The sequence below is a fragment of the Opisthocomus hoazin genome, chromosome 15 (assembly GCF_030867145.1).
Source record: "Opisthocomus hoazin isolate bOpiHoa1 chromosome 15, bOpiHoa1.hap1, whole genome shotgun sequence".
In the NCBI taxonomy this organism is placed as follows: domain Eukaryota; kingdom Metazoa; phylum Chordata; class Aves; order Opisthocomiformes; family Opisthocomidae; genus Opisthocomus; species Opisthocomus hoazin.
This window is the reverse complement of record NC_134428.1, coordinates 12,480,549-12,503,822: the sequence shown is the minus strand read 5'-3', so window position 1 is coordinate 12,503,822 and position 23,274 is coordinate 12,480,549. Positions and strand designations below refer to the sequence as shown.

General features: G+C 56.5%; 1 protein-coding gene across 3 annotated transcripts in view; it reads right to left on the bottom strand.

Annotated features, from left to right (window-relative positions):
* AXIN1 (axin 1) overlaps positions 1 to 18,565 on the bottom strand; it is an 82,310-nt gene extending 63,745 nt beyond the window's left edge. Inside the window, exons 1-2 of one of the 3 annotated variants that reach the window (XM_075436403.1) lie at positions 18,472 to 18,565; positions 8,308 to 9,279 (exon numbers count right to left, since the gene is read on the bottom strand). In XM_075436403.1, the coding sequence (XP_075292518.1) occupies positions 8,308 to 9,185 (878 nt within the window). In that variant the 5' untranslated portion in view covers positions 9,186 to 9,279; positions 18,472 to 18,565. Of the gene's footprint in view, positions 1 to 8,307; positions 9,280 to 9,854; positions 9,909 to 11,384; positions 11,464 to 18,471 lie in introns of those variants that run through there. The other 2 variants (XM_075436402.1, XM_075436405.1) reach the window with 2 other exon arrangements.
* Positions 18,566 to 23,274: the final 4,709 nt, after the last annotated feature.

Here is a 23,274-nt window from a genome sequence, read left to right as displayed (position 1 = left end):
GCAGCGATGGCAGAACAAGGAAGCCCCTCTTCCAGATAAACCTCACCCAGTCTGAAAACCTGATTGCCAGCCAAGAAAAAGACCCAAATTTATGACTGAAAAGGGTAAATCTGTTGAATACTGAAGGCATGGTTTTCCAGCAGAACTAACGCACTCTAAACGTGGACGGCTGAAAAAAGGCAATCCCACCTCCCCACGCCTACCGCTCTCCTCCTTCCAGCATCAGAATCTCTCTGAGTATATGGAGCTAAATGAGAAAAACCTAAAACCTCCAGAAAAACGGAAAATGAAAACGGAGAGAGGGAGAGGACTGAGACTCTCTGGTCTACAAGAAGACAGGGAATACAAGGGGGTCAGAGGGTCGAAAGAACAATAAAACCCAGCAGCTCCTGGTCATTGGCTCTGGAAGTAGGTCCAGGGACTAACACAAGGTTCTGGTGCTAACCAGGAGGTCACACCGGGTATTTCCAAGAGTTTTCTTCCTCTAGCTATAATTTTCCCTCCCTCCGCTGTTTTTCATCAGGATAGATGAAAGCTACTCATCTATCAGCTATTTAGACCAGCTAAAGGCCTTCTAAAAGCTGGTACTTTCAGGACAGGTTGTATCTTGGGTGCCACAGGACCAAAAAAGTCAAGGTCTTACCACAAAAGTGTATTCTGTACAAACGTAAAATCCTATTTCCACATGGGTTTTACAAAACTTGGATAATCTGACTTAAAACTGCAACGGTTGTACTCAAATTCATCACTGCCTTAACGACAGCAAAGAAACTGGACCAGGGCTGCGAGTAATGATGTTTTTGCTTTTACGCGCAAGCGTGGCCTGCCGCAATTTAATTTCTGAGCGTGGGTCCGCAATTTAATTTTGGAGCGTGGGTTCTGGCAAAGTAGCTTGCCCTGGCACATGGCAGAGGGGAACAAGAAGACGCGTATTTCCAGGAGAGACCTTTCCTGCAGCGCCCAGATGACGAGTGGGGCATCCAGGGCTGCACCAGCAAAGGGGTGTCTTTGCCTCCGGTGAGCAGGGACGGGTGCTTGTAGCCCCTGGAGCAGCTCAAACCCAAGCCACGTCTGTCGGGAAAAAATAAGCCTCTTGACGAACTGAAGCAGAGGAAGTCCCGTCTGAACATGAGGAAGAACTTCTTCCCTCTGAGGGTGATGGAGCCCTGGAACAGGCTGCCCAGGGAGGTTGTGGAGTCTCTGTCCCTGGAGATATTCAAGACCCGCCTGGACAAGGTCCTGTGCAGCCTGCTGTAGGTGACCCTGCTTTGGCAGGGGGTTGGACTAGATGACCCACAGAGGTCCCTTCCAACCCCGACCATTCTGTGATTCTGTGAATCACCCCCAAACCAACTGACCCCTGGGGATGGTGTATTTCCAAGAGGGTCATCTTCTCTGTAGAGTCTGAAGCTGCACTTCCAAATGAAGCAGGCAGTAATTAGCTAATTGCTGGCATTCAGATGGGTGGTGTTGGACCTGTTTTCTATCCGAAAGGCTTGAAAGCGTAGCTCTCCTCCAGTATTGTTCCAAACCAGCTCCAGTAACCCGGCAGCAGAGCTATGACAGCCCGCTGCCATGGAAGAGGCTGGCAGCATGGCACCACGGACAACCGGCCTCACCCGCGCTGGGACGGCACAACACCGGCTGCTCCACGCCGCCAGGCAGAGCACAGCCCTGCTCTCAACCCAGTGACAAATCTTCTGAGCAAGATGCTCAGAATTATATTCACCAGCAATTTGACTTTTTAATCATTTCAATTAGTGTGACTAAAACCCTTCAAACGGAACAAAACCGGTGAAAAAATAACCCCTCTCCTTCTGAAACAGCTTGCCTAGCTTAACAGACCATGCCAAATCGTGAAGGTTTTTGCTTTTGTGGTCTTCACATATTTCATTTAATGCAGATAATTAACCTCAGTTTCTAATTTCAAATCCTCCACATAAGGAAGTGAAGTGATTGAATACATTCACTGACAGATGGAAAATTAAAATATTACTACAGCTTCTGCATGTGGCTCAAAAGACAGGGCCTTGCAAAAGATCTTTCTTCTTTTACTTGACTGATTAACTGTAATTTACTTAATGGATTTAAGGATGAGCCTAATAATCCAATGATATTTCCAGGAACTGATTTAGGATATCAGCATCTCTGTTCTAAGTTTTTTTTGTTTTAAACACAGCAATTTTCTGCACTACACATACAGCCACTTCCGAAACCACATTTTTCCACCGATTCTAGTAAAATTAGGCCCACAATTTCTTTTAGATGCACAGTGACTGCATGACTGGCCTCGCACGGCGCAGCCACAGTGCTGTAACCCTTTGGAGCATCTTCTGAAGGCCCAGACCTAGGGATGACCCACGACGCGGCGTGCTCCGGCAGCCAGCCGCCCAGCCCAGAGGCAAGGAGGACTTCTGGCATGGCTTGGGAAGGTGGGCAAGTCAACAGCTCTACCCTAACGCGAGGCCAGCGCGTGTTCCCCCAGCACCCCCGCACCCTTCTCAGTCCCTTTTCCACCGAGAAAGCCTGGCGTAACAGGATTTCACAGTCTGTCTCAATAGTTAATAAATCCAGGATCTAACAGACTATTAAAGCAAAACATCCAAGAGGCAGTCATTTTCAAAACGTCCAGTGGTAACTAATTATTCAAGGGATTAGTCCATTATAGCGACAACAAAGAAACTGTTAAAACATAAAGCCAAGATGAAGCTGAACGGCAGATCAAACCCAAGGTGCACCCACCCCGTGGCCCACCTCCTGCGTGCACCTCTCAGCATCCTGGGGTCGGTTCAGCTCCCCTCCAGCATTTTAGCACCCAGTTCTTTCTGAAACCAGGCAGAACCCAAATCAGCCCGACTTCCAACCCGGTTCTCGAAACACGGTGTCGCACGATGTGCGTCATCATTCTCAGTGCCCATCAAGACAGGCTCACGGCCACCACTGGACCAGACGGGCTGTGGCTCTGTCTAGCTCAGCCGTGAAGCCCTCCAAGGATGGAGATCCCCTCCGGTGACCTGCTTCTGGGCTGCATCACGCTCCTCATGAAGATTTCCCCCCCCCCCCCCCCATCCACTCTGACCCTCCCCAGCACCAAAAAGAGGGGGATATAACTCCCCTCTTGTGCTTGTATGAACGAAGATTCTGTAACCCTAATAACACTCCATCACAGCAAAGTAAGGTAGCTGTTTGCTGGAGGAGGGGAGAAAACACTCTTCATTTATCAAAACAGAGCGCTAAAAGCTTAACTACCTGTCTTTAAAAAGAAGCCAAAGCACTGATCCATAACCATACAACACACACAGCACTTCTTCATCTTGATTTGTGTAGAGGCAAAGCTATGGGCACAAAAGGTATTCTTCTTCAAATAAAATCCACTTTAAAACTTGGCAAACGCCAGTGTAAATACTTTACACTGTTGCTGTAAGCATTTCTACGCAGAAGTTCCATCAGCTTAACAATATATTTAAAAAAGTTGGCGTAACTTCTGTGCAAAACCACCATCGGTCTTTGTCTTGTATATCTTACAGCGCTGGAGTCACTAAATTACCGCTTAGCACTATTAGCACCAAGCCCCACCTCCCCATTAGAGTCAGTAACTTCTTTCAAGAACAAGGCAGAACCAAAACTATTCTTCTATAACTTCTTTTCTTTAACTCTGGAAATAGCCACCGCTCTACACAGACTCCACAGAGGGTTGTATTGATTACAAGCGGTGTTACGGACCTCAGGCTAAGTCAAGCTAAGCGTCCAGAGCTGTTCTTTTGGCCTCTACGTAGGGGTGTAACATCCAGATGCACAGGCTGCCTCTCCAGGTAAAAGAACCATCGGTGAGACCGTAACACTCGCCTTCAGCTTGCTGAACACAAGACTGCTCCCGCATCAGCGTTTGTGATTTTTCCTTCCCCAGTTTTCCACCCCTTTGGTACAATTAACACCAATTCCTTCACAACACAGTCTTGAGGCAGAAGCGTACAATTTAATATTTAAATATGAACAAAGCAGCAAACCTCAAAATTAGGTCTACCAGCTACATTTCAGCTTCCTCCGGAGGCAGGCCCAGCTTCTGACCGCTGGACCGTTTACGCTGCCTAAGCAGTGGAGAGACCCCGCATCCCCCCTCATCAGCCTGCACCACTCCTCTCCATGTTATGGCCCATCATGGCAGAGGCTGTCACGTCCCTCTAAAGCTCCTTCCGTATCTCTCCATCGGGTTTCTTGGTGTACCCTGCTACGAAGGAGTGCTGGCTGTGTGTTTAGGGGAGAGCTGCTCTCACGCATGCCCAGGGAGGCTGCCAGGATGTGGCCACAAGCGCCAGGACTCTCCTGGAGAACCGCGTCACCCATCCTTCTCATCTGAACCACCACCACTTGCGAGATGCCATGAGCTTAGTCAGCTCAGCACTCTGGAAATCAAAGCTTCCATCTTCCTTTAAAAAAACCCAAACCACAGGTCTATCAAAGCCCCCGCTAGGAAATATCTCCATCCGTGCCTACCAGCTCCACCACAATATTCCCCAACGCCCAACCGGAGACCTCACCTACCACCACATGTCCTCCCATCATTGCCCTCCAGGTCTCCTCTCCAACACATTGTGCACTTCAGGACGTGGGTCAAGACCCAAAACAACCTGCAGAACCAACCTACACCTCGCAGCTTGCCAATCTTTCAGAAGAGCGGAAAGCAGAGCTCTCACACTTAACACCGTACCTGTTCTTGCTTTCCACCATGGGAAGACAGCAAAGGTCGGAGCTGTGAGCGCTGCTCCCCAGCACTTTGGGAGTGGGAGGGGAACCCCTTCCGATGCAGGGCTAAAGAGACGGCAGAAGAAACCCACCACGACAAAAGACAACCGCAACCTTTCACAGAATCACAGAATGGTCAGGATTGGAAGGGACCTCTGTGGGTCATCTAGTCCAAGCCCCCTGCCGAAGCAGGGTCACCTACAGCAGGCTGCACAGGACCTTGTCCAGGCAGGTCTTGAATATCTCCAGGGACAGAGACTCCACAACCTCCCTGGGCAGCCTGTTCCAGGGCTCCATCACCCTCAGAGGGAAGAAGTTCTTCCTCATGTTCAGACAGAACTTCCTCTGCTTCAGTTTGTGCCCATTTCCCCTTGTCCTATCCCTGGGCACTACTGAAAAGAGTTTTGCCCCATCCTCCTGACACCCACCCTTCAGATACTTGTAAGCATTTACAAGGTCCCCTCGTAGCCTTCTCTTCTTCAGGCTAAACAAGCCCAGCTTCCTCAGCCTCTCCTCATAGGAGAGATGTTCCAGTCCCCTCACCATCCTTGTAGCTCTGCGCTGAGAGAGAGCTACAAAACACCCAATTTCCAGCTTTTCAAGACGCGCGTGTTTTCCTGGAGCGCTCAAAAACCAGGCTGCAGAGAGGTTCTCAGGCACAGGTTTAATTTCTGCTCTTTGGATCCGAGGAACACCGTCCTGGCGTGTCACAAGAAGGTTAATGAATGCTTTAGCCGCCTTCACAACCACGTTAGTGTCACTTTCGGAAGCGGCGAGTTAATGCCCGAGATCTTCGGGGGTTACCCTCTTTGAAGTTCACTGATCCATAACCAATGCCCAATTAATTTGCAGGAGCCTAACTATAATGACTATTGGCCTTTTCCTACGCACACAAAAACACAGTGGGTAACAGCGATGCTTTTGGCTTCGGGATATTCTCACATACACACGCACATTCGCGCACCTTCAAAATGTCCAACGCTAATAATGGGTTGTCTTCTGCCGTTGGAGGAATTTTTTAATGTTTGCTCTCCTGAGAGCGGAGCTACCGTGTCAAGATTTACGAACTTTCTGCTGCAAAAAATTTGGAGCCCATTCAAGATGCTCATTTGCTAACAGAGAAATCCTTCTGTTGCATTTGCTCAGATTCCTCTTTATTTAGGGTTTCCATGGAAGCCAAGGAATAGAAGTTCAGTCTTGGGAAGATGAAACAGGCCCTCAGATATAATGCAAACCAGCTTATTTCAACATTCCCTCAAGAACAGAAACGAGAAATTCTGCCACGCATATGCAAAAAAAAAAAAAGAAAAAGAAAAGGTTTGTGGAAATTTTCAACATAAATTGGGACCGGGCCTTTCAAACGCTGCACGCAGCCATCGCTTCTTGCTGCAAGCAACTCCGCGGGCTTCCAGCACTCTTACTCAGGTGAGAAAGTAAATGAACAAAGAAGTCTGCAGGATAAAGGTGCTACAGCTTAAAAACCAGCTTATTCAAGACAGCTATTTCTATACAGCATCTGGGAAGTTAATTCAACCACAAGGTCTTGCACAAAGAGGAATAACCACCTCATAAATTAGTATCTCAGCAGATTTTTGAGACTAAAAAAATGCAGCGATTACACAGTTTGGCAGTATCTTCCATGGCGATGCTCTGGATGCCACTGGAGCTGAAATATCAACGTTTAAAAAATGAAATACATCACTTATCTTCAGTTACTCCAGGCTGAGAAAGGACTCCTGCTCTGGTGAGAACTGCAAACGCTTCCCTGCCTCCCCACCCGACGGGTCAACGGAGCGTCAGCAGCCACAATGACAGGCTGTTGGACACTACAAATTAATAGCAACGCATTTGTTCTGACCTCCATCCCCCAGGTAAAGATTTATTTCACATTGTTCCAACGTGGTATGAAAACGCCCAAGACCAAGGAACTCCACTCCAAAACGCACGTTTATTCACCATTTTAAAATCCGGCACAGATGTATTCAGACACTGGGTAAAGTGGAGTTTGTGTATATTCAGATACTGGGTGAAGGGCATTTGGTTCTGAAGCTGGAGCCGAGCAGTGCGGTGTTGCACGCGGGTTTCCGCTACCTGCTCCAGCAAGGAAACCAAACACAGCTGCAACTCAAATAAGTTATTTTCAATCTTAATGCCGTCCTTGCTTAAATAAAGAGATACTTAAATGGTAGACTTATCTAATCCTTCGCTTATGGTGAGTACCCGGCCGTGCGGTGAAAATGCACTTCAAGAAACATTCAAGGTTTTTATTAACTCCACGGGAAAGTCCCAGGACCCTGGGATTTTGTTTTTCCGACTCCTGATTAAAACAGCTGGAGTCCGCATGAATTCCCCTTTTTTTCCCAAGAGTTTCACACGCAACATCCCCCTCCTCGAGACCTATAAGCGAACCAGAATCCAACCGAAAACATCTCCGCAGCTGAAAGGCGCCGAGCCCTTGCGCGGGGCGGGATGCGCTTCCAGCTGCCAGCCTAAAGGGACAGCCAAGGGAGATTAAACACAGAAATGCTTTTCATAAGGCGGGTGGCTTTGAAGAGGACAGTCCAGCTCCTTCATTTTGTAATCTTCACAAAGTGTCAGATTTTAGCCTAAGCAGGTCTTAAAACAAGGAGATTTTATTAAAAAAAAAAAAAAAGAGAAAAGAAAAAGAAAAGTAGGAATGTGTTCTGGCCGGGTTCTGTTGATTCAGCAAGGGTTAGACACACACACGCTTATTGATCCCAGAGAGCTCCCTGCTAAGTTAATTGTCTGGAATTTTAACTGAGCTCTCAGCAAGTTTCAAAATCCATGTTGGCTGGAAGTGGGTGGGGGACCCAGAAAAAAACCAGGCCGCAGAACCGTGAGACTCCTCCGGTTAAAAAAACCCCAGCGATTACTTTGATGAAGGGAGAAGCTGCAACAGGGAACGGTTTTAACCTGATTCAGTGATTCTGACTCTGACACCGCTAGAATTCAGCGCGCAGAATCTCGTGTGCAAAGCCGTACCATGATCAGGGAGCGCTGTGAACGCCGTTTGACCTATATAAACATTACAGAGGTGAGGGTATCTCCTGCAAGCTTCCTGCAGCCTCTCGTTGTGGCTCATCCCAACAATTTCCTGGTGTATTTACACAGAGACGTTCCACCACGAGCTGTACTCGCCCGCGTCCCTGTAACTGAACACTGACCTTCTGCTGGTGTGGGCTACGGCCAGCCTGAAACTGCGGTTCACTCGACTCCCTGCATGCACCTGAGGACTGCCTGTGGCTCTGCACTGCCCAAAAAGCCCTGCCTGCCTCCAGTCCACGTCCAGCTGCAGCTTCCCCAGGTGAGGAACATGCTTGCAGGGACGATTCAGGGCAATTGGACAGGAACAGCCAAAGACGCCCTTCAAATAACCTGCAACGACCTCCAGAGCTGCGCACTCCACCAAAGCGTCCGTACTGACGCGGACGGTCCCCTGTCCCCGAGCGCTCCCCACCACCCAAGGTCCCCCAAGGCTTTCCGCCACCCCCGTGCCCGCAGTGGGTGCCCCGCGGAAGGGACGCAGCGCCGGCGCTCACCGACCTGAACTCCCGTCCCTCGCTGTAGCGCCGAGCCGAGGCGGCGCGCTGGGTGGCCGTCTCCAGGAGCAGCTTCTGCGTGAGCCTGCTGGAAGGCGCCGAGTCCCTGCTGGCTTCGGGCTCGGCCTCTTGGTCACATTTCCACTCCTCGTCCTCGTTCAGAGTCGGCAGATAACCGGGCAGCCCTTTACCTGTCCCGGACCCGGAGCTGGGATCGCTATAAATTTTTGGACTTTCCCCACCTGTCCTCGTGTACTCCAAATAAATATCCGACTTCAGGAACAAAGGGTAGGTGTTGTCTTCTATCATGCACTGAATCTCCGTTTGGGCCTGGTCAAACATGTCGGGGTCGATCTGCAGTTTCATGACGCAGTCTTTGATGAAGCTTTTTGTGGCCGGTTTGATCTGCCGGGACACAATGCCGTTGTTGTCGAGGATGTATTTTTTGTAAATGGCTTTTGCCAGCTTGAGTCTTTTTTCCTCGTTAGACGCACACGGCTCCAGCTTCCTGAAGCCGCTGCAGGCGAACCAGAAGTCCAGCAGGTCCGCGCAGTCCTCCTGTTTCAGGAAAGTCCTGAAGAGGTTGATACCGTCCTGATCATCCAGCAAGGAGTGCAGCGACTCGGCCCACTTCAGGTAGGGTGGAGTTGGCGAAGCACTCCCCTCGGGCTCATACCCCAAATCCAAATCAGAGCGCCTCGGTGTTGCCGTGGACGTCTCATTTCTAACCACATCGCTTTTACTGGAGTAGAAACCGTGACTAACTGGCCTTGGATCCGTGGACACCAGTTCCCCCTCCTCACCAGGAACCGGTGGCCTCGGAGCATCTTCAGTGAAGCTTCCTCCCAGGTCCAAGGGGAAACCTTTCCCTTGGATATTCATTTTTCTGGTCCTTGCTGGCGCAGGAACAGTGGGGGATGAGCTCAAATTTCAAACCACCAATATTTGTAGCTCCAAGGTGAACAAGGCTGTTTGGCTGAAACAAACAAGAAAAAAATGAGTATCACCGTAAATAATGACTCTAAGACCACAAACCACCAATTTTGCCCTGTACCATTACTGTATTAACGCCTATTATTCAGCAGAACCAACAGCAAAGCTCTCAGTGCCTTCAGAGAGTGCAGAACCAGGCTCACACCGAGCACACTATAAAAACAACAGCTACAGAACATCACAATACTTTACATCCAGCATTCGGCATCACCGATACGGCTGGTGCTACACTAAAAAAGAAGCCAACCTCCCAACACCGGTGATTTTACGGGACCCTGGGATCTGGCAGTCCCCACATCCAAGAGGTCTACACCCCGGTACCATGCGGTGCCAGAGGACATGGGCCATCTTCTGCACTGCCATGAACTCCTCTGCACGGCCTACCTGGTCACACGAAGGCAGCGTGTTTTTATCCGCCTACTATCTAGCAAATTCTCATCCCCAAAAGAGGAATTTAAGGCTTGTGAAAAATATTTTGAAAGAATATCCAGTTAGTCCCGAGAGCGAGACTGCACCTTAATCAAACACAGGTGGCTTCTGTGCGCTCGAGTGACATACCAGCGCCACATTCCTCGCAAATCTCTGCATTTCAGAAACACGCTGCATCACCTCATCTAGCTCGAGGGGAATCCAGATGTGTCGCTGACCCCTATGTTTTGGGCATCTGGACTGCATTCTTGCATCAAACGGGCATGTTAGCACAGGAGCTCCGGCCTGGCACTGGTCTTCATGGCCGGGCCATTGAGAAAAAGTTCGTTTACGCTAACACCACGGCATGCTACCAGCCCGGGAAAACTTCAGGTCATCAAAGGAAGATGAGAAAACCATCTCAAGAAGGAAACCTCAGCAAGTACAACGTATTTAAAGAAGAGCAACGAGTCAATATAGAGGACAGGAGGTGCAGGGAAGGCGGGGAAGGCAGAGAAGGACAATCCCTGGGTCGCGACTGCTGCTGCTCAACCAGGTAACTTCAGAACTTCAAGACAGTAGCCGCAAAAGTCGCGATTTCCGGAGCGGCGTCAGTCTCGATGCCCCCAGCACCGCCAACCACCAGCCACCCAACGAACTACTCCTCATGCCGCGCTGACTCAAATCGCACGTGCAAACACGCCGGGGAAGGCGCGTTTCAGCCCGGCCTCCCTCTCCAGGCTCATCGCCCCGTCCGGGATGCTTCGCCGTTTTCGAGACCCAGCAAATATGGCCGTGCCCCGTGTGCCTGTCCAGTGCTGAGCCTCGTGTGCCCGTCCGGTGCCAGGCCCTGTGTGCCCAACTGGTGCCAGGCCCCGTGTGCTGAACTGGTGCTGTGGCCGCGTGCCCAACCAGTGCCAAGCACCCTGTGCCTCTCCAGTGCTGTGGCCGTGTGTCCGACTGGTGCCAGGCCCTGTGTGCCCGTCCGGTGCCAAGCACCCTGTGCCTGCCCGGTGCCGTGTGCCCATCCGGTGCCAGGCTCTGTGTGCCTGTCCAGCGCCGTGGCCGTCTGCCCACCCGGTGCCAGGCCCCCCGGGAGCCAGCGCTGCCCTCACGCCCAGCCCTGGCCCCGGGGAACGGGGCTGTTTTTTCGCACCGTGCTGCGTTTCGGGGTCGTTTCCACCCCGGTTATAGCTGCGAGCGCTGGGCTCGCTCCCAGCTCGCCGGTGAAGGCCCGCGGGCACACGGGTGCCGGTGACCCCCCTCCCCCCGCCCCGGGGCAGCCCCTCGGCCGTGCCGGGCGCTGCCGCTCCTCGTCCCGGCCCGGGGGGGAGCCCCGCGGGGTGCTCGCCCGCCGCCCCCCTCTCGCTGCCCCGCGGGAGGCGCCGGGCCGGGGCCGGCTCCCCGGGCAGCCCCGGCGCTGACAGGGCAACGCGCGGGGCCCCCCCGCCGCCCGCGGGCAACTTCGGGGGCGGAGGCGACCCCGGCGGGGCCCCCCCCGCTCCCCGCTCCCCTCCGGCCCGCCGCGGCCCGGCCTGTCGCCCCCCCCCGCTCCCAGGGCGGCCTAGCGCCGGCTCGGCGGCGCCCGGCGCGGCCCCGCGCCTCCCGCCCGGCGGCGGCCTCCGGCGCGGCCTCGGCGCAGGGCCTGGGCTCGGGGCCGCCTCCCGCCCGCGCACTCACCCGCACGGAGCAGCGGCGGCGGCGCGGGGCGCGGGGCCCGGCCCATGCGGCTCAGCAGCGGCGGCGGCCCGGGGCGGCGGCGGCACAAAGCGGGCGGCCCGGGACGCCCATGGCCGCGGCCGCCGAGGCTTGTGGCGGCGGCAGGGAGGGAGGGAGAGCAGCAGCCAGCCGGCCCCGCACCGCTCCGCTCCGCCCGCGCCGCTGCCTCCCAACGCCGGGAGAGCGGCTCAGCCGCGCCCCCCGCGCCCCCGCCCGGTACTGCGGGACGGCAGCCGGCCGCGGCCGGGGGCGGAGCGGGCCCGGCCCGGCCCGGGGGAGGCGGTGCTGGGGCCCGCGGGGGCGGTGGCACCGGGGCCCCGCACTCGGTGCTGGGCCGAGGGGGGGCGGGCGGAGCTTCCCCGCCCGGGGAGGCCTCGGGGCCCGCGGAGCCTCGCGTACACGGCGCAGGGTCCGGGCACGGTGCTGGGGTCCCGACGTGGTGCTGGGGGTCCCGGGCACACAGCCGAGGGTCCCGGCAGAGCCCCGGGGACACGGCTGAGGGTCCCGGCACGGAGCTGGGGGTCCCGGGCACACGGCTGAGGGTCCGGGCACAGCTCTGGGGTCTCGGCACGGCACTCAGGGTCCAGGGCACATGGCAGAGGGTCCCAGCACGGTGCTGGGGGTCCCAGCATGGTCCTGGGGGTCCCGGGCACATGGCCGAGGGTCCCAGCATGGTGCTGGGGGTCGCGGCATGGGTCCAGGGCACACGGCCGAGGGTCTGGGCACCACGCTGGGGGTCCCAGCAGAGCCCTGGGCACACGGCCGAAGGTCCCGGCATGGTGCTGGGGGTCAGGGGCACACGGCCCAGGGTCTGGGCATGGCACTGGGGTCCCAGCAGAGCCCTGGGCACATGGTCGAGGGTCCGGACATGGTACTGGGGGTCCTGGGCACCGGGCCGAGGCTCCAGGCACCGTGCTGAGGGTCCCAGCAGAGCTCTGGGCACATGGCTGACAGTCCCAGCATGGTGCTGGTTGTCCCAGCAGAGCCCCGGGGACATGGCTGAGGGTCCGGGCACCACACTGGGGGTCCTAGCAGAGCTCTGGGCACATGGCCGACGGTCCCGGCATGGTACTGGTTGTCCCAGCAGAGCCCTAGGGTCACAGCCGAGGGTCTGGGCACCGCACTGGGGGTCCCAGCATGGTGCTGGGGTCCCAGCAGAGCCCCGGGCACACCGCTGAGGGCCTGGGCATGGTGCTGGGGGTCCCAGCATGGCGCTCGTGGTCCCGGGCACAGGGCCAAAGGTCTGGGCATGGTGCTGGGAGCCCCAGCACAGCCCCAGGCACACGACTGAGGGTTCCAGCACAATACTGGTGGTCCCGGCACAGCCCCAGGCACACGGCTGAGGGTCCCAGCATGGTGCTGGGGGTCCCAGCAGAGCTCCGGACACACAGCTGAGGGTCCAGGCACGGCACTGGAGTCCCTGGCAGAGCCCTTGGCACACTGCTGAGCATCAGGGCGCGGTGCTGGGAGCCCCAGCACACCCCCAGGCACATGGCTGGTGGTCCCGGCACGGTGCTGGGGGTCCCGGCAGAGCCCAGCTGGGCTGGCGCCTCGCTCGAGGGCTGAGCAGCCCCAGGGCTCCGTCTGGCTCTGGCGGAGAAGGGCCAAGCAGAGCTCCTCCGAGCACCCTGGGCAGAGGACAGCCCGGGAGGGGGTCACCCTTTGGAGACCCCCAGGGCCTGGCGGAGGAGCTGGCTCGTCAGGGACAAGGCAGCCCACCGCGGGCCTCCACTGCTCCGTCTGGGATCGAACGGCGTGTCCTTAGCTGAGCTCTGCCCAGGAGGGACCGCGCACCGGTGGGCCCGGGGATGGAGGAGCACAGTGGCTGCTCCACCAGCGGCTCCAGCCTCCGAAAACTGACTAAAGTCGGTTTAAAAACCGCAGCCGTGCATGCCACTCCTCCGAGCATGGCAGCTCTGCGGTGGGGAGGAACAAGGGGACTCGCCAAGAGGTGGCACTGCATGGACCGCAATTGGCCAAACAACACGGAGACCCCCGAGAAAGGCGGTGGGGAGCATGGTACCCCCAGACCGAGCTTCATCCTGGCACAGAGCCTGCGGTGCTGTCCCGGACAGCCAGGGGACATCGCTGGGGGAAGAAGGGGATTACCAGGTGCAGAGATCAGAGAAGCGCGACAGAGAAACGTGGAGCCTGCTTCTTCCCCAGAAAGCGACGGCACGCCCAGAGCCCTGGGGCTGGGCCAGGCAGAGTCCTAGGTACCATCCCAAAAGCCGCACACGCAAACAAGCCACATGACAGTCCTCTAAAAATCAGAAATTACTCAGAAAGATTTCTGATAGGGATGGTTTCCATTTTTTGATGCAATTAATCTACTCCATGTGCCTGTTTCCATGCAGGGAACGCTTTCGGAAATGTAGAACCTTTTTTTCCAGCTTTCTGTGAATGCTGCTCGGAGCTGATTTACATGTAGCAGTGCAACACTGATCTTGGGCATAATACTAGAAAAGATGATGTGGGATTCAGCTGGTAAAGAATTAAAGGATGGGAATATAATTAATGCAATCAGCCTGGTTTCTGGAAAATAGCTCTTGTCAAACTCTGATGTCATCCTTTGAAGAGATTACAAGTTCGGCTGATAAAGGTTATGGCACAGAAATAATAGACCTGGACTCTGTTCAGGCATGTGACTTAATCCATATAGTATTCTGATTAAAAATTAGCACAATGCAACATCAAGAGAGACACCTTAAAGGGACCGGGAGTTGGCAAAGCGGCAGCCATCAATGGGGAATCCCTGCAGAATGGGAGCGCGCTCAGTGGGTGTCCGGGGCTTGGATGGGAAGCCCGGTGCTATTCAGCATTTCCATCAATGGCCTAGAAATAGATTAAAAAGCTCTGCTCAGAAAAACGCTGGGGCCAGGGAAATGAGAGGGGCAGGAGACACGGACGAGGTCAAGACAGCCGTAGAAAACTTCATAAGCTGAGTCCCGGGCAAATAAAACGTGAGCAGCTGTAAAAGCATCCCTCCACCGAGCGCAGGGCCCTGGCAGTGACGGGCACGGGGGCAGCTCCGGGGGCAGGAGGGACTGGGCAGCAGCAGCGGGGTCCCCACACGGCGCCGGGCCGGGGCTGGATGCTGCAGCGGAAGGGGTACCAGCATCTGTGATTCAGAAGGGACGCTGAGAAATTAGAGAGATGGTGGAGAAGAGCTAAAACCGACCCCTGCTTTGCAGGGGGATGCCTGAGAACCGCGGCCTCCTTAGCTAGTTCAAAGGAGCCCCAGGAGCCCCTACCACAGCGCTTAAGCAACTTCATGGGTGAGAGACGATCAGGTATTAGAGAGCTTTTCATCTCCCAGAGAAAGGCCCAGCAAGATTTCGCAGCCCCAACTGAGCCTGCATGAGAAACCGAAGCCAGATTTCACCGTGACGAGGTGGGGGACCAAGGAGGTGGGGGTGAGGAGTCTGGGTGCACCAGGATGCGGGTGGCTGAAGTGGCAGGGCTTGGTGTGCCCCGGGGCTGCTCACCCGGGGACAGGAAGGCGAGAGACATGGTGCCGGGGGCTTCTCCCGCACCCACCGGCTCCCGGCTGTGTCCCCTCGGCTCGGGGGACCCAGCCCGGGCACCCACAGCAGCACGGGGGGCTCCAGCCCTGGGTCCCTTCCACCAGCGCAGGGTTGCTGCGTGCGCGCTCCGTTCGTGGGCTGCAAGAGGCGAATTCCCCGCAGGCTGGTGCCGAGCCCCACCGGTGCCTCACCATTTTCTGGTCCTTCTGGAGCCCCCTCCCCGCCTTTCACTTCTCGGTTTGCCCACGCCGAGGAGCCCGCTTCCTGCGCTTTGTCATGGGGCAACATCAGCTGCTTCCAGATTTACCCGGGGACATCAAACGGGTGAAAAACCAAACGGGGCACCCCTGCCTGTGCGGGGGAGGAATCAGGCTGCATGGTCTTTCAGCAAAGAGTAGCGGCCAACGAGCCAAATCAGATCGTTTCTCCCTTCTGCATCAGCGGAGAGCGTGGCCCTGCCTTACACCTCCCCAGAACTGCCACAGCCGAGGTGCCGGCCATGTTTTGGTGCAGACCTGGCGTCAGCCTGCAGCCGAGGCCGGTCCCTGTGCGAGCCCGGGATGCTGTACGCTTCCCGGCTCCCGGTGCATGCGCTCATTTCTGCCTGGAAGAGCCAGCAAACGCTAGCGATCTAGGAGCTGCTCTCAGCCTTTGGTCTACAGGGCCTGGGGCTGTGTCCCAGCAGCCCAACGCCTGCGTGGTGCGATTTGCAGAGCCTCCCTGCGAGCCCTGTGCTCCCACCTCTCCGAGCTGCAAAGGGACCTTTTCTGGTAGCACCATCACCTCCCTGCCAGGCTGGCTCGGGAGCCGCCAGCCTTCCAGCATCACTTCTGCAGAGGCTGAGCGCGCTGGCTTTGGCTTCAGCGCTGACAACACCCATCTCAGATTAATTCTCCTCTTCGCAGCGACTCACCGGCTGCGGCAAAGCAAGGCGGGCCTGACCCGGCGCTGCTGTCTGATGGCTGGTGGGCTGCTAGCGTCCAGCTGCCAACGCGGAGCTGTGCGTGGGTGAGAGCCGGCGGCCGGCCGGCGCAGGCAGTTTCGGGGTGAAGCGCACTAGATGGTGCTGTTCAACCTTCGGCTGCGATTTATAGGGACCTTGCAAGGTCATAAGTGGCGCCGAATTTTTGGTTTTCTTAAAAAACCTTTTTGAAACTGGAGAACAAGTAGAAATGCCCTGAAGTGCGAGGTCCTGCACCGGTCGCTGGCGGAGGCAAAGGGCAGCTCGCCCTCAGGGACGCATATCGCTGCCCCCCTCGTGCCTAGAGCACCCTCATTTCTGAGGCAGGAGTCGGGCTTCGGCTCCATGAGCAGCAATAGCGGAAGGGGCTGCCAAGAAAAAAATGTCCCATGGTGGAAGAGCAGGCTGGCAGGTCTCTCTTGGACCACTGGCAAGATGACACTTGCGGAGCTGGAGGAAGAAAATCTATTAGCAGTCAGGATAAAACTATTAGCACCGTGGCACCGGGAACCGAGGGCACCCTGAAGATCCCAGCTGGGACAAGGCACCCACAGCCCACTGTGATGAGCGAGCGGAGCCACAGGGCATGGCGGGGAGGAGAACGAAGCAGAGCAGTGGCCACGGGTACAGCCGGGCTGGGAGCTGGGACTCCAGCCTTGACAGACAGGGAGGGACGGAGCAGCTCCCGGTGTGGGCAGCGAGGAAGCCCACGGGCAGCCGTGCCAGGGGCTGGGGGCGAGGGCTGAAGCAGGCAATGCTGGTCTGAACCGTCACAGCATCCCTTTTTGCAGGAGGCACTGGTCTAAAGCTGTCTCCCTGCCCTAGAGATGTCAGCCCTCCAAAAGCATCCGCAGGGCAGCAGGAGCCACTTTCCAAGTCCCCACGCCACGGCTCCTGGCACAGGTCCTGCGGGCAGCCTGACGTACCTCCTGCTTCGGATCCCCCGACTCAAATTTGTCAGCTTGCCCCGGGTTTGCCTCCGGTGCCGGGCAAAGAGGGTGAAGCACTGTTCAGAGACGAAGCTTACGGCTCTCTGCTCAGATGCTGCTCTTCTCTAAAGCCTGCGCCTGAGCCTGCCGTTTGAGGCAGGAGGGAAGGTGGCATGGCTTGGGGGCTCGGGTCCTTCCTCTCCAGCAAAATCATCCCAGCTTCCCAGTTCGCTCCTGTTCCCGTGTGGGTGCTCACTTACAAACCTCAGGGTACACAGGGCGGTCCCTGGGTCTCCCCCCTCCCGGTACAGGGCTGGAGTGGGTGGATGAGGCAAAGGTTTTACTGCTCGTGTCAGAAATAAGGAGAACTCCAGCCCTCCAGACAGGGTAGTCTCCTTCCAGGAACGTAAGGGCAGGGGGGCCCAGGCCAGCTCAGGCAGCAGTTTTGGCAGCGGCCAGCGTTTGTGCGTGGTGGTGGAGATGCCCGTCGGGCAGAGGGAAGCCCCAGACACCCCGGCCTGTTCTCCCCAGGTTCTCGGTCTGCCTTCAGCCCCAGCAGCCTCCCCGCTTGGTGTTTCCCCTTGTGCCTGCCCTGGCTGCAGCCTCCTTCCCTCAGCTCGGCTTCACCTTCCCCTGACGGGATATGGAGCCCCTAAACCTGGCACATCCCCCCAAAAAGATTACAGACAAGCTCACGCTGTGCCTTTGGGAGGCTGCTCCGGGTGAGCTGATCACCCTGTAACCAGCAGCTATTCCTCTCGCACAGTGACGATACCTTGGGGTACTTCAGGATATGGTTCAGTAGGCATGGTGGTGTTGGGTGGATGGTTGGACTTCATGATCTTAGATGTCTTTTCCAACCTATGATTCTGTGATTCTCCTGGAAAATAATCTATAATTGATGAACTGTCCAGTGATGCTTCAGGGGTTGCATAAAACCTGCGGCAAAAGCTATGGGACTGAGGCTACGAGCAAGATTTAAGGTTGAAATTCAAGTTCTTAAAGCTTGAAATCACCCGGGCAGGGACCTAGCTTCTTCTGGGCCCTCACTCAGGGTGGGAGCGGGTGATGGGCGACCCCTAAGCCCTGCCCGGACCCGGTGCTGTTGCTTGGGGTCGTGGTGCAGGGGAGGAGCGCGTGAGCCAGGACCTCCGTGTCCCCCGGCCTTCCACCCGTCCCCCGTGCCACTTCTGGGGAAGAGCTGCCCGTGTCCAGCAGAGCAGAGAGAGCCTGCCAGACCCCTGCCGGATCCGAGATCCTGTGACTCCTCCGGCTTTACAGAATCACAGAATCACAGAATGTTTGGGGTTGGAAGGGACCTCTGTGGGTCATCTAGTCCAACCCCCTGCCGAAGCAGGGTTACCTACAGCAGGCGGCACAGGACCTTGTCCAGGCGGGTCTTGAATATCTCCAGAGAAGGAGACTCCACAACTTCCCTGGGCAGCCTGTTCCAGGGCTCTGTCACTCTCAGAGGGAAGAAGTTCTTCCTCATGTTTTGATCAACCGCCTCTGCCCAGAGCCATCACACACACGCTCAGTCAGCATTGCCAATGCCCGATGCTCTTCATCACTGGCCGGCGAAGGTGGGCGCCCTGGGCGATGTCCCACCCCATGCGCCCTCCCGCACCCACCTTTGGGGTCCGCCCCGGGCTGGTGCCCCGCACGCCTGCGTCTCCATGCTCCGGACCACCAGGCTCGCCGCTCCTCTCAGGGGGCCGGGGGTGGGACGCTGTCCACATGTGTCCTGGCAGCGCTGCTCTGCAGAGAGAAGAGATGTCAGCTCATCCCGGCTGGGACCACCCTGCCCAGGAGATGCCTGCAGGCCAGCCAGGCCAGTCAGGGACACACTCTGGTCCCCACTCACAGGAGGGGTCCTGCTCCCATGGTCCTGAAGGACACCCTTCACGTCTTGGTCCTCCATGCGATGGAGATGTCTGGAGTGGGCTCTGCTCTGCCCCGAGCCATGCTGGGACCACCCCGTCCCTGAGTTCGGGGGCTCTGGAGTGGTGATCACTACACAAATGTTCCCACCTTGCACAGCTGGAGCGGGAGGGACGTCCCTGTCCCCAAGTCCCACTGCAGACCCAGGGCTCACCCCCCTGCCCCAGGGCATCGCTCGCTCGACCGCTGCTCCAGCATCCCTGGCCAGGAAGGGACGAGGTGGGCACATGGTGGGCACCATCCCCGGGGAGGAACGCAGGGTCTGGCTGGTGGCCCACATCTTCGACAGCTGCATTGAGACGCTGGTGCCAGCTGGCTGGGCTGTCCCAGAGCAGCCCGTGCCAGTTCAACCCGTGTGGTCTTGGTGGGAGATGTGAAATCTCTTTTATCCAGCCACCAGCGATCCCAGCAGCTGGGCCACTGGGTAAGGGAAGGCTGATGTCCAGAGCACTGCTGGAAATATTGGTTGCTCCATTTTTGCAGGTCTGTTTTGCAATACCAGGCAAGATCTTCTGGCTTAGATACGGTCACCACCCTGGCTGGCGAAAGCAAGCTCAGCAATGCCTTGGTGTCTGTCCCGCAGCCTTGCAGACCTCCAGACGGACTGTTTTGATACTGTCCCTATCAGCAGTCCAGCCTGGGGAGCAAGTGCTCATCCCCACACTCCTGGCTCACCCGTCCTGGAGGGTCAACTCTCCCAGGGATCTGGCAAAACGTTTTGTGAGAAGTAAGGTCTGTTGACCATGTTTTGGCCAACATCTGGTGACCAAGTGATGGCCAGTTGGACGCACGCTGTTGGTTTCTCAGTCCTTGCCTGGGACGAGGCTCGCTGACGATGCCTCTGCTTTGCTGAGGTTCTTCCCAGAGACGCAGCAGACGGTCAGCGAGCTCTCTAGAATGCAATTTTGATTTATTGTGAGTCCACCTAGTGGCCCATGGGCTTACGGCCAGCTTTGCTGGGTACGGTGACGCTTGTGAGGACATCTCAGAAACACTCGTGCACCCTTGACAAGCTCTGGAAATCATTTTACCGGTGCACATACCTGACAGGTACAGTTCAGGTCTCAACTCGGCATTGTCCTTCTCCAGGAGAGCTCCCGGCCCTTGAAGTGACAATGGCAGCTGAGGTTATGGCTGGTTTGCTCAGGTCCGAAACCCAGCCAGACCTTGGCCGGGGTCAAGGATCCTTGTGGTCACACCAGGTGCTGCTAAGGGAAGCCTCATGGCGTTTTCACCCCATATTTCTCCTGAAGAGTGTTTTTCCTTGCTGCCTCACGCTCATGAGATGCCCCAGATGCTCCTCTGAGAGATGCTGTGCCCCAGAGCAGCGTTGGCTCTGAGTGCTTGGGCAGGCCAGCAGCCAGGCTGGCCAGCCCAGCCGTTTGCAGCTAATTGCTGGTAATGAAGTCCTGGTGGCTGCCCACCGCCCGTGGAAGGTCACAGCCTGCATGACATGCTGCCTCGAGGGACCCGCTCTGCTCCAGGCTGGGGGAACATGGCAGCCCAGCTGGGAGACCCCTTGTCCTGGCAGCCCCCTGCTCTGGCAGCTCTCTGGTAACGCAGCCGCAGACCCTCCTGAGATCTCTCCCTACCCCTGCGGGGACTCAAGGCTCCACCACCACTTTCCCAACCTCCCGCTTCCCAGCAGCACCTCCAAAACCTCCAGCCCCAGGTGGGGGTTTCCCTCCTTTACCACCTCCCCGGTGAGCGGGCCCTTCCTCGAGCAGTCACCCTGCTCCCATCTCCCCAGCGACGGCCAACCTTTCCGGCCAAGCTGGTGGATGGGACCCTTGTGCCACCATGTCACCAGCACTTGGACAGGGCAGCTGGGGCTCAGCACAGGCAAGTTCTGGAGCCCCTCCACCCCTGGTGACCTGCCTGAGGGCTGCACCTCTTCTGGCAAAGGAGGTTTCTCTGCAGGGCTCCTCTTCCGTGGTGGGAGTGAAGTCCTAGGAAGGGCACCAGGAGAGGCTTTGCACTGATGGATGCCAGCTGAGGTCCTGACCAGCTGAGCCAAGGTGCTGGATGCAGCACAGCAGTGACCCTGGGGTTTACCTGCCTCCTTCTGCAAAGAAGAGTGAAAATGCACAGAGGTGGGATGAGGCGGACGGCCTCCTGCTGCACCATCTCTGCCGTGGCTGGAGATCCGCAGACTGGCTGGGGACACCCAAGTGTGCCAACGTCGGTAGGGCTGTGGCAGTGGGAGGAGGCTGTGTGGGTGGGCAGGCTCTGCTACTCCTCATCAGCGAACCCAGGCTGTGCTGAGCCAAGGCTGACGAGCTGGGGGTGCTCGACAAATGCCATTTCTTCATGCTTTTATGGAGAAGTCTCCAAACTACTCTTCTGCTTTAGTTGCCCCAGCATAAGCCCAGCCCAGGAGATCATTCTGGCTTTGACTCATCTCAAGGCTTTCCCCCACCAAAATGTGGAGAGAGTCAGAGTCATCCTGATACAGAACTGGAGAAATTGCTCACAAAATCATTCACTGTGGGAGGAAACTCAGAGAAGGCGGGGGGGGGGGGTGTCTCTGTCTTTGGAGGAGTCCAAGACGTGCTCCACAGCCAGGGCAAAGCTGCCCTGTTGCTGGATGTCAGCCATGAGATTCCTCATCCCCTTCAGCCAGCACTTCTGGGACTGTCAGTGGCCCCTTTCTGCTCGTGCTTAGCACTTCAGGCCACCTTGCTCCTGAAATCCCCTCCCCTTCCTATGGCAGTGTGGGCAGGCGAATGGTGGCAGAGCCAAGTCGTCTCTGGGACAGGATGGTTGGGAGCCAGGGCAGACACGGGCTCGTGATCATGAGCACCCGATGGTCCTCTCCTTCCCTAGGGAGGGGAGAACAAGAACTGCTCCACAGGGACACGAGCATCGGGCTGGGCAGGTGTCTCAAGCTTTGCTGGGTCCCATCTCCTGCAGGCACCGAGTCTTGGACCATCTTAGAATCATAGAATCATAGAATCATAGAAAGTTTGGGGTTGGAAGGGACCCCTAGAGGTCATCTAGTCCAACCCCCCCGCAGCGAGCAGGGACACCGCTAACTAGATCAGGTTGCTCAGAGCCGTGTCCAACCTGGCCTTGAAGGTTTCCAGGGATGGGGCCTCCACTACCTCTCTGGGCAACCCGTTCCAGTGTTTCACCACCCTCATTGTAAAGAATTTCTTCCTTATATCCAGCCTAAACCTACCCTGTTTTAGTTTAAAACCATTACCCCTCATCCTGTCACTGCTGTCTCTACTAAAAAGATTGTCCCCATCTTTCTTATAGGCTCTCTTTAAGTACTGAAAGGCTGCAATCAGGTCTCCCCGCAGCCTTCTCTTCTCCAGGCTGAACAAGCTCAACTCTCTCAGCCTGTCCTCATAGCAGAGGTGCTCCAGCCCTCGGATCATTTTTGTGGCCCTCCTTTGGACCCGCTCCAACAGTTCCATGTCCTTCTTGTGCTGAGGGCTCCAGAGCTGAACGCAGTACTCCAGGTGAGGTCTCACCAGAGCAGAGTAGAGGGGCAGAATCACCTCTCTCGAGGTTTACTTCCATAAAGCCGTGCTACTTCGGCCCCTGTCCCCATCAGGACACAGGAGCTGCTGCCATCCCCGGCTCTGCAGGGCTGGAGCCAACTTCTGGTGTCCAGCCTGCGCATCTGCAGCCATTTCACACCAGCTGTGTTCTTCAGCCTACACAGCTCTTCTCCCCCGGGGTGGGAGCAGACAGCAGCCTGATCCCCCCAGCCTTGGCTTTTCTGACCTCGGGGTACCGGGCTCTCCTGGTCTTCTCCCAGAGAACATATTGACCATGCTGACCTCCTGCTGGGTCTTCTCTTATTAATGCATCTCTGCCAGAAGTCCTTCAGCAGACAAGTGTTGGCTGGCGTGATGACCAGCCTCAGCAGAACACATTGGCTGTCAAACACAGGCAAATCAGGCCTCGTGTTGTGTTTCATCCTCATCCTCTATACTTACGATTGGCCAAAGCATGAGAAATCGTGTGGTGGTGGATGCACAACACCAAATCTTGCCAGACCTTGGACTTGGCATCTTCCTGCGGCAGCAGCTTCCACAGTGTGCTACGGATGTATTGTGGATGCCTCACAGATGAGGTTGACATGGACTTTGGTTAGTCTTCACACACTTCTCTGACCCTCCCAGGGCCACAAGGTGGGGTGAGCACCCATGGGCTGCGTCTGGTGGTGACCATCTTGCAGGCAGCCGTCCCACGACACCCCAGCCCACGCTGCAAGACATCCCAGCCCACCTGAGCCTTCTCCTGCAGCGGGACATGGAGTGGAGATGCCTGCAGAGGAGGTCCACGGCTCCCTTCTCCCAGTGGAGAGGTATTTTCAGATCTCCAATGCTGAACATCCTTAACTTGGCCTGTTTAGCTCAGTCTTGCATTCACCAGCTGCCCAGAGCCTAGCACCTTTGCAGCCCCTGCCATTAAACTTCTGCCTGATGAAAATGGACAATGTACCCTGAATTCTCATCCTGTGTCTCCCAGGTGGTTTG